At 39.2% G+C, this 18,607-nt stretch overlaps 1 protein-coding gene across 2 annotated transcripts in view; it reads right to left on the bottom strand.

Moving 5' to 3' along the window:
* Positions 1 to 839: 839 nt before the first annotated feature.
* Positions 840 to 18,607, bottom strand: part of adgrd1 (adhesion G protein-coupled receptor D1) — a 47,830-nt gene continuing 30,062 nt past the window's right edge. For both annotated transcript variants that reach the window (XM_084727912.1, XM_084727911.1), the window contains exons 15-26: positions 12,365 to 12,438; positions 11,688 to 11,811; positions 7,396 to 7,499; positions 7,038 to 7,149; positions 6,327 to 6,480; positions 3,529 to 3,595; positions 3,216 to 3,282; positions 3,031 to 3,122; positions 2,795 to 2,921; positions 2,670 to 2,711; positions 1,840 to 1,932; positions 840 to 1,748 (exon numbers count right to left, since the gene is read on the bottom strand). In XM_084727912.1, coding sequence (XP_084584038.1) covers positions 1,653 to 1,748; positions 1,840 to 1,932; positions 2,670 to 2,711; positions 2,795 to 2,921; positions 3,031 to 3,122; positions 3,216 to 3,282; positions 3,529 to 3,595; positions 6,327 to 6,480; positions 7,038 to 7,149; positions 7,396 to 7,499; positions 11,688 to 11,811; positions 12,365 to 12,438 — 1,152 coding nt within the window. In that variant the 3' untranslated portion in view covers positions 840 to 1,652. The remainder of the gene's footprint in view (positions 1,749 to 1,839; positions 1,933 to 2,669; positions 2,712 to 2,794; positions 2,922 to 3,030; positions 3,123 to 3,215; positions 3,283 to 3,528; positions 3,596 to 6,326; positions 6,481 to 7,037; positions 7,150 to 7,395; positions 7,500 to 11,687; positions 11,812 to 12,364; positions 12,439 to 18,607) is intronic.

Genomic DNA, 18,607 nt, shown 5'->3' with positions numbered 1-18,607 from the left:
TGTTGTAGGAAACTTAATGTTGGTACAGTGTGATATCAATCAATAACATTTTTAAATCCCGTCATCTCCCTCCATTCTCACAGTATGTTAAGGGAAAAAAGCAACAACCTTATTGAGTCCCTCTGTTGTAGAACACATTTCATACTTTAGTATACAAAAAAATGTATGAAAATTTAAAAGAAATTAGCAACAGAAAGAGCTAAAGACAGCATAAAACTTCACAGAATTGTGTTCAAAACACACAACCAGTATTCACTATTCCTCAAAAAGCAAAATACCATGTTGCAGCTTACTCAGATATGAGGTACTGCAAATATATAACTGTCAGCTCATTTCAAGAGAGAAGACACACAAACAGACATTTAACATGACAACATACTGATTGTTGAGCTGTGACACTTTGCAGAAGACATGGTACAGAATCACAAAATAAATAAATACATTATATCAGAATTACACTGGGTCTAATTCACTGGTACGCTGCTGGTTCTTGTGTTGGATTAAAGCTGCATGAATCAGGTGGATCTCAGAGACGTCCATTCAGGTAAAATAATAATGACTTGATTTTTGTAATGATGATTTTAACAGCTGGTGAAACCATTATGTTTTTAAGGCACACATCTAACACTATATTTAAGGGAAAAATACTATTTTCCCATGTCTTTTTCTATCCAAGTTTATACATTTGTACCCAGCCAAACCCCGGAAATACTTTGTCACATTTTCTGCACGTAAATTGAAACTTTTGCACTTTTCATGTGGACGTCCAGTCAGAGCTCACAGTGGTCAGTTGAAGCAGTTTGTGCTGTATTGACAGAAAAACTGAGTTCTGAGTCCTTACTCAGGACAGAGGTTGTTGCACACTGTACAGATCGTAAAGCCCTGTGAGGCAAACTATGATTTTTGATATTGGGCTATAAAAATAAATACTGGTACATGTCAGCACAGCTCCAGGTGCAGGAGAACTCAGTTCTCCTGATCAACAGAGCAGTGCTGAGGAATTTATTGGTCCAGTTGACTAAATTTGCCATCAACAGTAACTTGACATCCATATGAAAAGTGAAGAATTTTAACTTATGTCACACATTTTGGGAAACAAGCTTATGTGCCTTCTTTCAGACTGTTAGATGAAAAGATCGGTTGCTTCATATTTATTGTACAGACATGAAAGTGGCATAAATCTTCTCATCTAACTCTCAGCAAGAAAGCAAATGGGTTTAATTTCCCATAATGCCAAACTACTCTGTTAAATAAACTCTTGCCAATTAGAAAATCAACGTCCGTATACAGATGGACAATGCAACAGAAAAATCAAGACGCTCCAGTACACAGAGCATCATTGTCAGACCCTGAACTGCACTCCTGGACTCTCTGTCACTTCGCTGACCTCCTCGTAAATCCCTGCTCTTGTTTTGGGAACACAATAAATTTGTATGAGTTAATAATAAGGCACAGTCATCAGAGTCTGTTTGTCTTTAAAGGTGAAGCTACACATCACCTCCTTTGGCATCAGTTTCACTTGAGCAGATGAAAGTCCAATTCATTACATAACAAAGTGGGAGACTATTCTGGCCAGTGTTTGTCATTCTACACTCGTGAGCTTCAGACTGCTCTCCTCCTGCCGTCACAGACAGACGTGACCATCTGTGGTTCTACACAGCGGACAGGTCCATCCGATTGGCTGAGTTGGTGCTTTTGTCCCATGTGTTCATTTTGATGGTAGTCACGCCCTCCTTGTTTCCATTCATCTGGAAGACGAGAGGGAGAATGTTAGACTCAGGCAGTTAAGAGCCAATCAGCTCTTCTTTGTTTCAGCAAATCTTCAACAGCAGCACTCACAATGTCAGAGTTGAATGGCTTCACATTGATGTTTCGGATGGAGCTGCTGGTCAGAGACCACACCTTGGTTTTGTGTTTGAAAGCAGCTCTAACCTACAGAAAGATGGACAGCCATAACAGATAATTGTGAAGAACACCAGGCAAAATACATATTATCACCCTATAACAGCAGCACTGTTTACACCTGGTATTAATATCGTCTTGGTTGATCTGATCACAGCTCTAGGTGTTTATTTTGAGATTGTGAGAAGTCACTAACTTGATTTTCTCTGTGTATTTCATGATGTTGCTCTGTCTAGTTTATTTTAAGTGTATTTATTGTACCACTGTAATATCAGTAAAGCCTTGCAAATAAACGTAGCCGTTTGTAACGGCCAAATGCACTGTTGTTTTTATCTGGCAGCCCAAGTAGTAGTAATAGTAGCCAACACGCTACAGACACTTCTCATGAAGTTTATAAGCTTTTTCCTAACTAATAAACTCACAGTATTGCCTGATTTTTTTAAGAGAGTCTGGGGATTTTTTCCTCGGGGGACAGAGAAGCACCTTATGGTGGTTACATACTGCTAAAATGCCATATGCGCACCAGACCCAATGTGGTCTGAGCAATTGGATTTTAATGTGTCTTCGATGTGTTTTGGCTGCATTCACACCGGTACTTAGAGCTGTGCACTTCATGCATGTTAATGCCAGGTGTAAACAGTGCCAGGGAAACCCCTTCCCTGCTAATTAATAAATATCTCCACTAATTTGCATTTGGACAAAATTCACCCACAAGATTTGGTAAATCAAAACATTAAAATACATGTTTAGCATATTTAGCACCATACCTCAGAGTTGAGAAGACAGTGAAACAAGAAGACAAAGAACCCCTGAAGAAAAAGAAAAAAACAAGTCAACTTTAGTAGATTTTCACAAGCGACAGCAAACATTTTTGTAAAAGAGAGGAACTTACTTGTAACGAGTTGAATACAGCAAAAATATAAAGGAACGGCAGCAAGTGTGTGTTGACAGCAAGAACGCCGAAGATCCAGGAAATGCCGAGTATAGGCAGGAGCACAGCCACTGCCTTCACAGTCAGCCTTGAAACAAAGCAGAAACAGCCATGTTTATATTATTAGCTTTTAATAGGAGAACAATATTTAATAATAAAAAGAGCATTTGTCTGATCACGACGACAAATAAACTCACTTGACAGCGTTGGCATCTCCATGGACCTTGTAACTCTCTCCACTTATTCGAGATATGATTCTGGTCACCGATATCAGAATGCCAATGTTCACCTAGAAATCAGAGAGGAGTTTACAAGTTTACAATGATCAGTCAAATTACATAAGAAATTGGGAAGTGCAAAAACTGGGTTAGTAATCACTCACCACAATGACAAACAGAGCCGGTGCCACAAATGCCCAGATGGCTCCGTTCTTCAGTGACAGCCAACAGCTGAGAAAACAAAGACAGGGGCAAGAGTTATAAAAAATAACAATCTAATTATCTAATGTTCCAAGTGAAAAATATAATGCTGTGATGTTAATATGGAACGACATATGTAGTTACTGTCAACGTAAAAGCTTTTGAATAACATCGAGCGCAGTCGATGGTTCCAATTTTCTTCTGCAGGTGATGTCATTCTTACGCAACACCACCGAGCTTTACTGGATTTAAACGAATTCAGTGGGTCAAACTTACTTGTCAGCTTCTCCATAACTGTCCAGAGCTGATGTCACGGACACCACACATATCACCAATGGAAAACCTGTAAATAAACAAAGAAAAAAACACCCACACATGTTACACATTCACTAAAAATATCACCCTGCACCCATGACTGGATTAAAGTGCTGCTGCTGCAAAAATTCACTGCATGATAAGTGTGTTGTTCCCTTATTCTGGAAATAAGTGAGCATTAAATCATGACCAACACATACAATCAAGGTTAATATGAACAGCTAGTCTAAAAAACAGACAATACACATTGATTGCTGCAAGTAAAAAGGAATTTAAAATTGCATTTATGGTAGCGATTTTCATGTGAAGATAAAACCTTCGAGAGCCTAAAAGGTTTTGGTTTAGGTACCTTGAACGTGCCTGAAAAGCGCTTGAATGTCACTCTTTAAAAGCTGTTAGTATCCTGTATCCTTAAGGCCCAACAAACATTTCCTTCCTCATAAAATGTTTCCAAATCCGATTCTGAAAATGTTATAAATCTTTCATTGTTTACATCCATCCACTCTGCTTGCTTTCAGTCTTCTTCTTTCCTGTCTCTGTTGGCACTTTGCAAACTTTTTGGTGCATACACTCAGCAAAATAGGATACAAACCAGAGGCAGAAATGGGTATTGCGTCGCCTGTTTTCTTGTACAGGCATATGTGCATCATTGCATGCCTGACAGAAAAAATAAGACAAGTTCAACTCACAATTACACCTTGAAGACCTGGTGTTGGATCCTTATTAATGTAGTTAATAATAATAATAACAAAGACGGAAACAGCAATCCAGTTTGACTTTATCATATTGTTACAGGTCGTCTCGGCACACACGCCTTCTTCAACGTGAATTTCAGAATCAATACACACAGGTGGGGTTAATTATAGGTGAGTGCAGTCAGCAAAAAAAAAAAAGCACATCCAAATAGGGGAAGCCACAATCTCACCAGGCACACAGTCTCATGATAAAAGATATTAAAGCATGAAAAACTAAAGACACACAACTCAAATTATATTTGTCTCCATTGGAAATGAGGGTACGGTGCAGCTGCTATTAAATCAGAGTCATTGATGTTAAAGGACTCTAGTTGACATTGACAACTCTCAGTGATGTGGCCCTACAGTTTGTTAAATTGCCATAATACACAATACAAAAAAACAAAAAAAGGAGGAGCGTACCTTTAATTAAAGCACCACAAACAAAAATTGACACACACTAAACCTGAGGCTTTTAGGCACCTCTGGACCTGTGCCCAACACAGTTGTCCAGATGACAGAGTTAGTAACACAGCCTTGTTGAATAATTTGACATTAATTTGTGTTAATGACGGCATTGACACAAGTTACCAACAATCATATTCTTCTCAAAACTATCTCATAGACCTAAAGGTTGATGACCAGTGATTGTATATTAAAGATGGGCAAAACTACAGCCCAGAAATAAAGCCAAAAGAAAAATCTCAATTGCCCCCTGGTGGCTGGTTGTGGTTTAGGTTATAAACCCCACCTTCTCCATGTTAGCAGATGGGACATGGGCCAAACTAAAAAATAAAAGAACACGTCAAATACATTTTTCATAAAGATGGTTTCTCTTTCTGTAGTTCTTATCATGCTGATGTCTGTTCAAGTGTTCATTTTTCTCATCAGTTTGGTTTTAATTTGTTATTTGAAGCTAATAAACAAGGGGTTTCACGTCAAGAGGTCTGCTCGTGATTGAATCGGCTGGGTGTGTGGGCGGGACCTCGACATCGCAGTCCCAACCCTGGTCACTGCTGCACAGACTCTGGCTCCGAATTACGCCACCAGAGCAAGATGGCAGTGCTCGTATCTGGGATATTTTGGCTTGACTTTCGTACAGTCCAAGGACGTGGCTGTGAAAGAGTTCGGCGTAACAGTGAGTAAAACATAGTTCATACGGTATTTTAACCTCCACAGCGTCATCCGAAAGCACGCCTCAGTTGATTTTAGCCGCATTGGTTTGTTAAACATTATAATACTTGTTAGATTTTCCGACATGTAGCACCTGTCTCTGCATACGCTTTTAAACTCAGTGGTGGTTGTATTTATCTGCTGCGCTGCTAATTGCTCACTTCCTCGAAAATAAGTTTGATTTTGATGCTTTGATCTTTCGGCTCGCCAGCCCAAATGCCTCCTGCACGCTATAATGCTACTTTGAAGGAGGAAATTACACATAAATTATTCAACAGCCTTCATCACAGGTAATAGCGGCAGCAATTCATTAAAAAAACGAGTATTTACTTTTTTATGTATAACAGCTATACTTCTAACTGTCAGACCAGTCTCAAGCACATAATTTGCAGTTGGCCACACAAAATGAAAAATTACTCTGGCCAGAAGAAAGGAAGTAATAAAAAAGAGATCGCTTTTCCACTAATGGCTTCAGCATGTGAAGGAGAGACTATGCATTCCTCAGCAGCCAAAGGCAGTATACGTATGTCCCCGATTCTTTTTATCTGTCCATCAAACTCTGGTTCACTGAGATCAGGAGAGCCAACTGTTGTACTGGAATGTAACTCAAAGCAGATTTATTTAACAGGGTCACAGTTATTTACAATATTTGACCAGTAAGGTCACAAAAAGAGTCAAAAATATCAACCATGTTTACTGTCGCGGCCTGGCATGAGGCAGAGGCAGGACATTGAGGCAAATAACAAAATAATATGGGAAAATAACAGGAAAATGGCGGGTATTTTTAGTATATTATTAAGAGTTAATATTCCAGGTATATGAGTTTTCCATCAAAGTGTTGAGCGGACCTACCCCAGCCGATGCCGTAGTAGTAAAAGTGTTTGCTGCCCTCGGAGCCGAACACCTTCACCACCATACTGTAGAGGTGGAGGCCCTCCACCAGCATCCAGGCAAAGGCACTCAAGAAGAAGAAGTGAAGCAGGATGGCCATGATCTTACACGGCAGCTGGGACGGGGAGAAAAAAATCAGACTTTTAATATCAAAATATTCTAATTTTCATTATTATTTACTCATCATCATTCTCCTTTTTCTCTTGCACCAACGGTTTGTATTTTTTTTCTTCCTGATTTATTGTCTTTCATTCTTTATTTAATCATGTAGTTGTAGTTCAATTTAAAATTTTATATTCTTATATTGTACTTTATGCATCATCTTAGTGTTACACAAAGGTTTTTCATCCTCATCCTCATCATCTTAATAACCTCTATTCATTTTCTCATGCTTATCATCATAATTGCAACTTATTTTCAAATGAATCTTCTTTAATTATCCTTTTTATTTAAAACTACTGTAATTACACATAGACAAGGGATACTGATTATTATATTTTCTTTGTTTCTTGAATTTCTTAAGAAACTGGGTGACATGCCTTTTAATTTAAAGCTTCATCTGACTGGAACAAGCTGCCAGTTCAGGTCTTAGATCTATTAGATATTTTCACCTCTTCAATGCATCCATTTTTACTCTTGTTTCTTTATTCATAATCATCGTCAACAACCCACCGTGCCCGGGTCAAAGTGAGCGCTGATAAGCAATAAGATCTCAGCCACCAGGATGGCGAAGGACAGGTTGGCGTGGATGTGGTAACGTTGGTTACGGATGGTGCTCACTGAGCTGCAGAGGGACAACATCACATTAATTTGCAATATTTAGTAATAAGAACACGTAGTATAAAAAACATTAAAGGTGTATGATGTGAATACAGATGTGTACTACATGTTTATTACCGCAAAGTTTTTTTTTTTACAGGATTTATGTGTTAAAATATACAGTGTACATGTGTAATAAATACAGTAAAGATGTGATATATTCTTGAAAAAGGTTGTTAATGGGATGGACTGATTAACTGATGATACTCACGACAGGACAGCAAAAGTGACCAGAGTGATGGCGAGACAGAAGATGGAGATGGAGCAGCCAACATAACTAATGGCTGATAGTGCCACCCTGTGGCCAGGAGTGATCTGTGCACAGACAAACATCATCATCAACAGTAGACAAGACAACATGGAATAACATTATTACATGATTATCATTAATATAATAAGATTATTATGACATTATTCTGTCTACATGGTGGGTCAGTATGTTGAGCCACATCCTGTGTTATGAGCCAGGAAACTCACAGGGGCCTTGTAGAGTTTATGATGATTAAACAAACACTGAAACTCATTAGTGTTTCAACTCTCCAAGGTGGGCCACACTGTCATAAACCCTCAGTCCTCCTGTGGAACTGATAAAACACAGAAGCTAATATCAAACATTATGACAGTTTGTTTGTTTGTCTTTTTATTTTATTCTTTTTGGGGGGGGTAAAGTTGTTTTTCTCTTATTTGAACCTTTATGGAAAAGAAAAAGGAAATAGAAAATGTTTATATTTTCGATTTAAGACATTCATATCTCATAGTATGATTTACTCATGAATGTGGCCACTGTCACATTTTTCACAAAACATAATTTTAAGTTTGAGGGTTAAGAATCAACTATAAATCAAATAAACATTAGCAGATTATGTTTTCTGTATAGGTAAAATATTTAATTAAATATTTAAACATGTCTCAGCTATGAAGACATATGATTTTTATGTAGAAATATACAGTATATACAGTACATATTGTTATCAGTTACTGAACACAAATTACATGGCAGGTTTTGCATTCATGAAGGTAATCCACTGGATTGCTAAAAACATAATTCAGTTCCACATCTCAAAACATTTTCAATGGAAATAAAACACAGTTTTTTGTCTTTTTCCTGATAAATCTGCCACAAAGTGGAGCAGCTATCAGTTGTGTTGTTGCAGTTGTTATCATAAAAAATAAATACATAATTTTAAAATGGACATATTTAAAGAAATAATCAAAAACGTAATCAAGTTATCCTTGACAGTTTATCTATAATCTAATTACACATTTTACACACAATCTGGGCTGATTATAGATACTTTTTATTTGTAATCTGATTACATAACTGCAATTACACGTAACCCATTAATACCCAACCCTAGACATGTTACATATATTGTACAATTTTTAAAGCTTTAACGATTGATCGATTAGTTGTCAACTATTAAAGTCATTGCCAACTGTTTTGTAAATAGTTTCATCATTTTGGGTAATTCTTTCAGAAAAAAAAGTCCAAATTGAATACTGAATTGGATATATCTGGCCTGTGGATGAAACATCACCTGGACATTTTTAGTCATTTTCTGACATTTTATGGACTAAACAATTAATCGATTAATTTAAAAAATAAGAATCTTCTAAAAGTTTTTATAAAATACATGCCAGATTTTAGTGACATAGTGAGATAATTGTGTGTCTCTCCATATATCCATGCTGTACGGCCCGGTGCATTGATGTTGTTTTGGAGTCCAGTCTATTTTCAGGGTTTGGGTTTGTTTCTCCATTAACAGTCTTCACATGCGCCTTGTTATTATGAGGGCAGAGGAGTCTCAGCCTTCCAGAAAAGGGAGACGTGGGATGTTCCCTCGCAGCTGAGGGATGAGGCAGCCCACTAATTAGAGACTGGCTGAGGGAAAGTATAGCATCAAATAGACTTCTGCTCCTTAAATACAGCACTGGCCCACTTAGCTCCTCTTTTCTATTTAAAGAAGCCATCGTGGTGCTGACCATACTCCATTCTTGGATAACAAAGAGTCAGACCATTGTGACAATGTGCACAGGACTGGAAATTGGTTCTACATACAGATAATGTAAATGTAAAATACTGTGCGTGCAGGACAGTGTTCAGAGAAGAGGAGGGAATAGTTACTATCCCAGATGTTTAAAAGGGACAGTTTTCGGAGAGAAGTGCAGTGCAGAGACTTTGGTCCTGGAGGAATGGACCACTGACCTGTGCAGCGACCCAAAAGAACCACACTTAATCACGGCTGTCCAAAGTGCTTCTGTATAAAACCACCAGCGAAACCGACATTGTGACTGTGAAGGTCTGCTTACAGTTGACCCACGGGGTGGAACAATAAACTGTCCGGAGGCTGCAGAGGGGGCTTCTGGTTGGTGGCTTAGCGTGTGGTAAACCACTGCTTCCTGCTCAATTATGTTATTACAAATCTACTTATTCTGTGACAAAGACACAGAGGGATGGACACGCTTTTATACAACTGGTGTGGAGGAATAAACCTTCTGTGCAAAGTTGTGTGAAGGTTACTGTTTCTGAAAATGTCCCTACAGCTGATTAAATGAAAAACACTGAGGTGAAAATCATTAACAGGCATTTTTCACAACAGACAATTTGACTCGTCACAGCAGGGAAAACACAGGTGTTATTAATAACATGATAGCTCTCTCATTATAAGAACTTGACTCAAATATGTTGGCCATTTAATTGACTGAAAATTGCTTGCCGGACGCATATGCCAAAAAGTTTTTTTGCTTCTGCATTGCAAAACCCACTGCTCGTGTGCATTACTGTTGCTCACATTGGACCCACCTGCTTGTTCTTGCTTGACAGACTTAAGAATAGAACAGAACAAACTTTATTGCCCCCGAGGGGAAGTTTGCTCAACACAATGCTTGACAGTCACATTGTATGAAGCATCACAAAACATTGTTTGATTATTCATTTGACGTTGGCCACATGACAGCTTAAGGAGAAAAAGTGCTTGTATATTTATTTTTTGCTTAGCAAAAGTGTTAAGTGCTAACATGCTTGTGTGTTTGTTGCAGATTGCTGTATTGCACTAAGGTTTAACATTAGACTTTATAATAGGATGCTATCGTGCCCATAAATTACACATTTCAGGGCTTTTTACAAATATAAAAACATACTGGATTAAAATATTCACAGAGAACTACTTGACCTTGTTTGCAGTTCAAGGCGTCATTTCAAAACAGCTTTACAGACGTCTCTTATAATGGCGATCAATGGGGAAAATGTTTTTTGGGTCACATTTGATTTTATAATTGCAGCACCATGAGCCAGTTTTTTTCCCAACATGGTGAAGTCATGATCAGTCCAGCTGACTCTGATTGGATAGTACTCGTTGCCTTCATTGTTTGGGTTGGTTAGGTTTAAGCGTGTCACATACACAACAAAACTTGAAGGTCCTGTGTTTGACCCACTTATCTATCCATTCCACTTCCTCCTTATGCAGACTTTCTCACTCTTTACACTTCTCCTGTCATAATTACTACAGCCACTAGAGGTCACTGCCAAACAATAAACATAGGTCGCACCAACTGTACAGACAACTTATACAGCTGGAGGCTTTTGGTGAGGATGGACTTGCCAATCAGAGGCAGAGTAGGACGGGTCATGCATTTGCATCCTTAGGGAAAAAAAATATTGCATATTAGGATGCAGCAAGGCTAAGTGGTGGACCAGGACCCTGAAACTGAAGCAGCTAAATGGAATTCAGCAGTCAATTCAGCCATTTTTGACCATTTTGGGGCAGCACAACATCGTGAAAACACAAACCTGACATATTAGACTGCATAAAACTTGTACATAGACGATGATGTCACCCATAGGTTACTGAAGAACTGTTATGATGCTTCAGTGTGGAGGCTGTCACCATCTTGGCAGCTAATCCAAAAGTGAGTAAAGAGGTGGAGTGTGGATGGAACCATGCCCTTAATTATGCATACCTTTAAGCAAGTTATATAAAAATTTAGCCCGGTTCAGTTGTCATGAACAGGAAAATTAGCTATAGACACCAGAACCGTTTTTGCACCAGGCTGTAAATATGTTTATTTATGGTGTACAGTGGGGCATTTTAATATGGGAGTCTATGGAGATTCACTTTTAGAGCCAGCCTCAAATGGACATCCCAGAACTGCAGTTTTTGGCACTTGTGCTCTGGTTTTATTTTTCAATCCTTAAGTTTTCTGCTGCACATCCAGCAGAAGTATTCATTTGGAGCAGTGAGCAAAATTAAATCCGATATTCACTTTCCTTTTTGCTCTGTTTTAGTCTCCACCAACTCCTGACTAAATATCTGACTCTTCAGCTGCTAAATGCCCCAACACATTGTTCACCAGCTTGTTGATAACAAGTCTGTCTGCTGTTCAGTAGCGTTCAGTTGGTTTATCAGAGCTTTTTCACTGAAAACAGCCGCCTGCTGTGATCCATTGTTAATGTCAAAACAATAAATAAGGGAGAAGCTTTAAAGAGGAGCCAACATGTCGTACCTTTAAGGGCACCACTTGCATCAGTATGGCAAAGTTGGTGAGGTGGTTGCACAAACACACAGAGTACGTCATGTTTCCATCAGAGCGCACGCAGCCCTCGTTGGACCATATTCCCTCCTTTGAACTGTGAAGAATGATAATGTGGTATTATTTATAGAGGAAATATTGCACTCAAGAGATACATTAATATAAAGATGAAGAACAAATATATATTAAATAACAGAGAGAGTTTTTATAGTAGTGCTGTTGGCAGGGATCACTCATCAGAAACGTCTATGCAGAACGTACCAGGCTGATCTGACAGGGCAATCCAATAATTCACATTTTTCTTCAGGGGAGTAAAGGAGAGGAAGCCTTTGAATCCAACTAAAACACACTCCCTTTTAAAATGATTTATGTTTTCTAAATTGTGTTTTGGCTCCATTTATCAGATCACCATTTTTTTTTTTTATACAAAGCAGAGGGCTGCTGTTGCTCAAGATACACCAAAACTGAAACAGCAACACATGTAACACTGGATGTTTCTGATTTGAATGAGAAAAGGGAAACACACCTTTTCCAAATCGTTTGTAATTTTAAATGATTTAATCCCTCATGCAAAAGGGTCAACAATCAAGATAAAATGTCTTTGGCTCTACATCTGAATGAATAATTGAGAGACAAACACACACACCCACCTGTAGTCCAAGAAGGCGCAGTAGAGGAAGACTTTATTGCTCTGATTTAGTACTTGCTCTTGCTGTTCTTTGGTCTGGAAAAGAAAAGTACAATAAAAATTAGATCTTTAATTGCAAGAGAAAGTATGTGATGTAGGAAAATATTTGCTCTTGGACTGTACCAGCTCATTAAATTACAAGTTTTGTCGTCCCAGAAATCAGAGCAAAGTGTTCGGAAAATGTGCTTTGATCAAGAAGACGACGTGGAATATTTTAGTTGCTAATTAGTGGAATTCTTTCCTTAATGCTCTTTGGCTTTCTTTCCATCCATATGCTCAGCAGAAGAATCATAACCTGATATATTAGATTTATTAAAGGGATAGTTCAGCATATTTGAGGTGGGGTTATATGAAATTACTTATCAATAGTCTGTGTATTTTCTGGAGTAGATGGCAATCATCACAGGAGTACAGGTGTAGAAAGCTAAGTAATAGTACAGTATTAGTAATAGTATTTTAGCCACTTAAAAAAAATCAATATCAGCTTGAGTCTCTTGATTTGATTTAATTCCAACTCGGCTGCAATTCAATTATGAAACAATCATCAGTTTTTTTAATTTCTACAGGCCTTCATGATTTATTTTTTTCTCACTGTATAACTATTTGCTTTTAAAACAGCATATTTATAATGATCCGTAATTAGATTAGTTAGACACTTGCATACAGTCTGGCTCTTCCAGTTCTCTGCGACTTCATAGAAGCACAGTTTCACGAAAAACCACAATAAAAGGTCAGACGATCAGTATTATCATTTTAAATTGTAATAATCATTGAAAGCTTGTTTGATTACTTTGAAAAACAGAAGATACTATCCAACATCAACCAAAGTTAGCTCCAGTCTCTCAGCATGCCATGTGGATTTGTGAATGAAAACACTGACATTGCAAAAAGGACATGATGTAATTTCAAATCACTGAAAGGTTTTCGATACAAAAGCTGATGAAATTATTTCATTTGAAAATATTCAAAATACAGCGTACACTTCAACCGGTATTGATTTCTTTAGGTGGCTAAAATATATTTTGTTGCTGACTCTGTCCACAGCAGTACACTGCTTAGCTTCCTACACCTGCTTCTCCAAACTGGGGGCGTGTTTCCCACAATCTACTGTGGGTAATACAGTAAAACAACCCCTCCTCAAAAACACAGCACTATCCCTTTAAGGTGCAAATTCTGCACAGATTGCTTCTGTATGTAAAGGAGGAGTAAACCTTCAATTAATGTAGCTTCTGATACAAAATAAAATGTTTAATTGGTGCTTAAATGCCTATAAAAGACAGCTTGAACTTAAGAGGTGTGAGCTCATACTGAAGGACAGACAAGATGCAGATCGACACTCAGCAAAGGTGATTATTACACTAAGCGAAAATCCCTTCTGTCTTCAACCATCTTATTTGATTATAACTCACTTTTTCCACGTCATTCCTTAATATGAGATTTGCCGTCCCCAGAGACAGTGAGCTAATGGCTACAGAGCAAGAATGCAGTAATTGGGGCTTGGCCCTGGTTTCAGGTCAAACCACTACCCTCCTCAATCTGTCATGTGAGGAAAACAACACTTTCATTGGTTGGTCGGGCGTACACTGAGAGCCTGCACACCTCTCCACACTCGCCGAGCCTCGACTCTCAGACTGAATAAGTGTATGATTAGATGGACCGTGTCTGCAATGTTTCCTTCTGGAAAAAGTGAGAGTGAGAGTGAAACTGACAGTCAGGCTGTCTGTTTCCTGGCCCATAGGCTCCGTGATTCATATTACAAAGCATAGCACAATACGTTGACTTCATTGTGTAACTAAATCGCTGCTCTCATTCTGTCTGTTTCACACATGCAGCTCTTTAGTCATCATGTATTGTGACCCTGAAGATGAATGCAATGGATGGATATTCATGTGGCCCATTAGAGCAGGCAGCACAACGGGTCCAAGAACCAAGAGAGCGCCGTAAATGCACCCCGTCATCACAAGCCGGCCGCCAGCTTTGAGGAGCTACAAGCAACTCCGTGGGTGAATTTACTGCTCCCCCGCGGCCTTTAATAACTCACATTACTTGTTGGGTGTAAATGAAAGCAGATGGATGAGATGCAAACTGTAATTGGCACAATGTAAGCCTCGTTCTCTCTGCACTCCACAATAAGGGTTCCAAAATGGTTCTTCCTGAAGGGCTGAGGTTCTACCCAGAACCATTTGCTTCTGAAGAACGCTTTTTTGAAGAGAGGGTTTTATCAAGCGTTCTTTATAAGAGTAAGGGTTCAATAAAGAGCCCTTTTCATCCAAAGAACAATTCTCTGTAGAATCGCCTGGGTGGGTTCTGGAAAAAAACATAGGAATTTACAAGGGTTCTCAAAAGAACCTCATAAGTGTGTTCTGGATAAAACCCTTGGCATATAGAAAGGTTCTCAGTAGAACACCCTGGATGGGTTCTAGATAAAAACATTGGCATATAACATATATTGGCTCTGGGATGACCCCCAGAGAGGGTTCTGAGTTCTCTTTAGAACCTCTCTAAGTGTAACCCTTCATTCTGGGTTCCAGGCAGAACTCTCTAAAAGGATTCCAAGTGGAACCTTTATAAAAGGTTTTACCAATAACCAAAAAGGGTTCTCCTATGGGGACAAGCCAAAGAACCCTTCGTGGTTCTTTATTTCTAAGAGTGTACAATTGCTGAACCTTTAATGTTCCTGTGCAATGAAGGAAAACTAATTATCCACATTAAGCAGTAAATGTAAATACGGGCTCATGGGAAATAATCCATCATTATCAAACCACAACATGCTGCAGACACGAGCTAAATACACGTCCACCAACAGACCATCACACATGTGTGGACGGGGAGCTGTTTGGACACGCTTCCTCTGTAGCAACTGTCTGTTTATGGTTCATCCACCGTGTGTTTTTGAGCCGATATCTGCAGGAACCTGAAAGTCACTGGTGAGTGTTAAAATGCACTCGCAGATCTGGCCGAGCTCCGCACACACGCCGCTGTTCCCCCGCTGCCCCGAGTCCTCAGCCACCAGCCAAGGCTCGAGCTGGAGCTCCAAATCTTTATTAACAACAGAAGGCCAGCAAACACCGCCTTGGAAATCACTTTGAGCCTCGTAAGGAGAACAGACGTGGAGAGGAAAGTGAAGAAGAAGAGAGTGGAAGATAGTGACAGCAGAGTGATGCAGAGTGACGGGCTGATAAAGGAGAAGAGTCGGAGAGAAACAGACTGATAAATCAGAGATAGTTGAGGTGTTTCTGCTGCTTCTGTGTTACTACTGTATTTCCTACTGTGTGCAGCTGCCAACCACAGCTACATCCACAGAGCTTACTTCAACCACAGCCCATCCTCCACCGTCTCTGGTGAAAGCTCTAATCTCCACGTTCACCAACAGCTATTAGTCATGGAAGCAGTATTTAGATTTTTTACTAAAGTACAGCAATGTGAAAATATAAGTAAACATCCTGCATTCAAAATCATCTTTCTGTGAATCCAAACTAACTACAAAGTCACACAAAAACACAAACTAATCAAGAGAGCAGTAGACCAGCAACTCTCATGTTGTGTGAAGAAAATTATTGTTTTTGGTTGCTTTGGAGATGGCAATGTAACAGCTTATACCATAGTCTTGAGGAATACTCTTTCTTGATTGGCCAGGAAGTGTGCATTAAAGTGTGCATTGAAAAGTGTTTAATGCACATGTAGTTTGGTTAAATCACCATTTGAAATTCATCCGCTACCCAATTTGTAACCATAGCAACATTAAAGAGCACAGCTGTCAAAGCTCATACCACTTCCTCACTGGAGGTGATGTGAACGAGGGAGCGAACAGCTAACTGCTTCAGTTTTTCCCACATGAAGATGTCCTAACCTGCTCTGTGCGTCAGCCAACAGGCTGAACGACGTGTCACTTGTTCGCCCTGGCTCTATTTCAGCAAAGTCTCACACACTTACAGCCTATTTTGTCTGGTTAAAATCGATGTGACAACCCTGACGTTTCTGTTTTCCCTCATCAAAGCAGACAAAAGGGAGGACGAGAGACTGATTAACGAGGTTGAGAAGATTTCATATGGTCCACAGCAGCCTCTTTGTAGAAATATCCTCAACAAGGACAGGGGTTTGGAAGGAAAAAAGGGAACTTTTGGGAGGTACAAATAAATAAATAGACTGTCCTTCAACTATATAGAAACAAGGCTGATTTTAGAAAATGACCTTAGTCATGAATAAATAACCCACTTAATCTACTCATCTACAAAGAGAGGAATCTCAAGGGCGCCACTTGCTTCTAGTTAGGAAACAGTGTCACTTGTTATCAACTGCAGCAAGCCGCCTGACTTTGGCTGTAGAATTATTCCTTGTAATGACAACAGTAAGGTCTTGCATACTAACTTCTGATTTGTGCAAAACCTTAACAAAAACATCTGGTAAATTACCATGGTATAAGGCGGGACAGTCAGAGATTAGGTGTGCCGTAAACGCCTTGAAGTCGTTTCGCTGAGATGTGGCTCTTTGCCTCCATGTCGTGTCTTCAAACCATTTAACACACACCTTCCTGTCGATTATACCTCACTTATATGACGGCAGTTTCAAGTTGGAAAGGGATGCCTACACCAGTACTCCTGCTGCTTCTCTAAACCAGGGCCGTGCTGGCCACCATCTACTGCAGGTAAAACACTGACTGTGGATAAATACCTCATGCAACCCACTTCAAAAAATTTAACTATCCATTTAAGTTAAGGTACAGAAGTGAAAGTGGAAAAAATTGTCCCTATGACTGATATATTTAAATATATCACATTAATAGGTTGTTAATATGATGCATAATTTTACTGGTGTAGCTGGTGACCAAACTACAAACCCAGTATTTACAAAAAATGGTTTGTGTTTATCAGTTTGACATTAAACATGTCGTCTCTGTACTGTATTCATGAATAATAAAGCTTTTGCAAGTCATTGCATTCTGTTACTATTTGTGTTTTACACAGTGTACCAACTATTTTGCAACTGGCATTGTAAATGTTGAGTGAAAAGTACAAAATTTACCTCTGAAATGTCTTAGAAGAAGAAAGTAGTGTAAAATGTAACTGCTCTAGTAAAGTGCGGTATTTTCATATATGTGATACTGGAGTAAATGTACTTTCCACTGGCAGCTCTAACACACGGAGTGAGTCCTGGGTGGTATTAACTAGCATTTCAATAGAAACAGCTGCAGGGGGATAAAAACACTGTCATGTACATCATGATGCAACTCTTTTGGAGGGAACAAAAACTTCTTAGCTGCTTGTCATCATCATAACGTACCTGTAATATGATAGTGCTTTATATAATAGATATTTAATGGTGTATTCTGATGGCAACACAACCCTGCCATCGATTTACACCATGACACCAATCAGCTGTCAAGTGAAACAAAAGCCTTCAGCATCAACATGAGAGCGACTGGCTGCTGTCTGATGTGTGCATCTCTCTAACTAAAAGCACGCCTCATCCTTCTGCTGTTTATTGACTGCACCGAGCCTTCTGGGTAAAATGACGAGGGATGAAAATAAACACTCTCAAGCATCACAAAAGCACATAAGTCATGAACGACACAGACAGAACCCAGCAATTTGTACAAACGCGAGCTTCTCTGTCCTCTGTGGCGTCTCTAAGACCTCCCATGACTGGCAGAGCTGGAAGCCGGAGCCTCGTTGTGGTCGAGCAAAAGGCAGCTGCGTATGTCTCTGCAAATCCCGAGACATCGGGCAACTCTGAGCCAATTTAAATCTTAGCTTTTGACAGCCGGTTCTCAAGCAAGGCGCTAATAAAGAAAAGATGGAGAGAGCTGCACACCACCCATCATCATTATTTCAACTCAATTCAAAGCAGACAGGCTTGAGCTGGTAGTAACTCAACCCAAAGACTGGAACTACACACACACACACACACACACACGTTCTTTTGTCTGAAATAATTTAGTTTATTGAAAGAAAACTTTCACATTGATTAACTTGCAGAAAATTGCAACATTTAAATGTTTTTTTTTTGGGACGCACAGTGTTGGATTGTTGCTGATATCTAATATGCAGGATATTTTCTTTTTGGATAACTCTTTTTGGCTGAGCGCTGATACCGATTTTTTGCACACAATTTTCCCCCAACATGTCCTCAGATCTAAATGACAGAGTAGGTCAACAGACCTTTTACACAGCAGACATTTTGACATGAAACAGCAGTGTAAACAACA

This window comes from Lutjanus erythropterus, chromosome 10 (assembly GCF_056507025.1).
Source record: "Lutjanus erythropterus isolate fLutEry1 chromosome 10, fLutEry1.hap2, whole genome shotgun sequence".
In the NCBI taxonomy this organism is placed as follows: domain Eukaryota; kingdom Metazoa; phylum Chordata; class Actinopteri; order Lutjaniformes; family Lutjanidae; genus Lutjanus; species Lutjanus erythropterus.
This window is presented reverse-complemented; position numbering and strand designations above follow the sequence as displayed.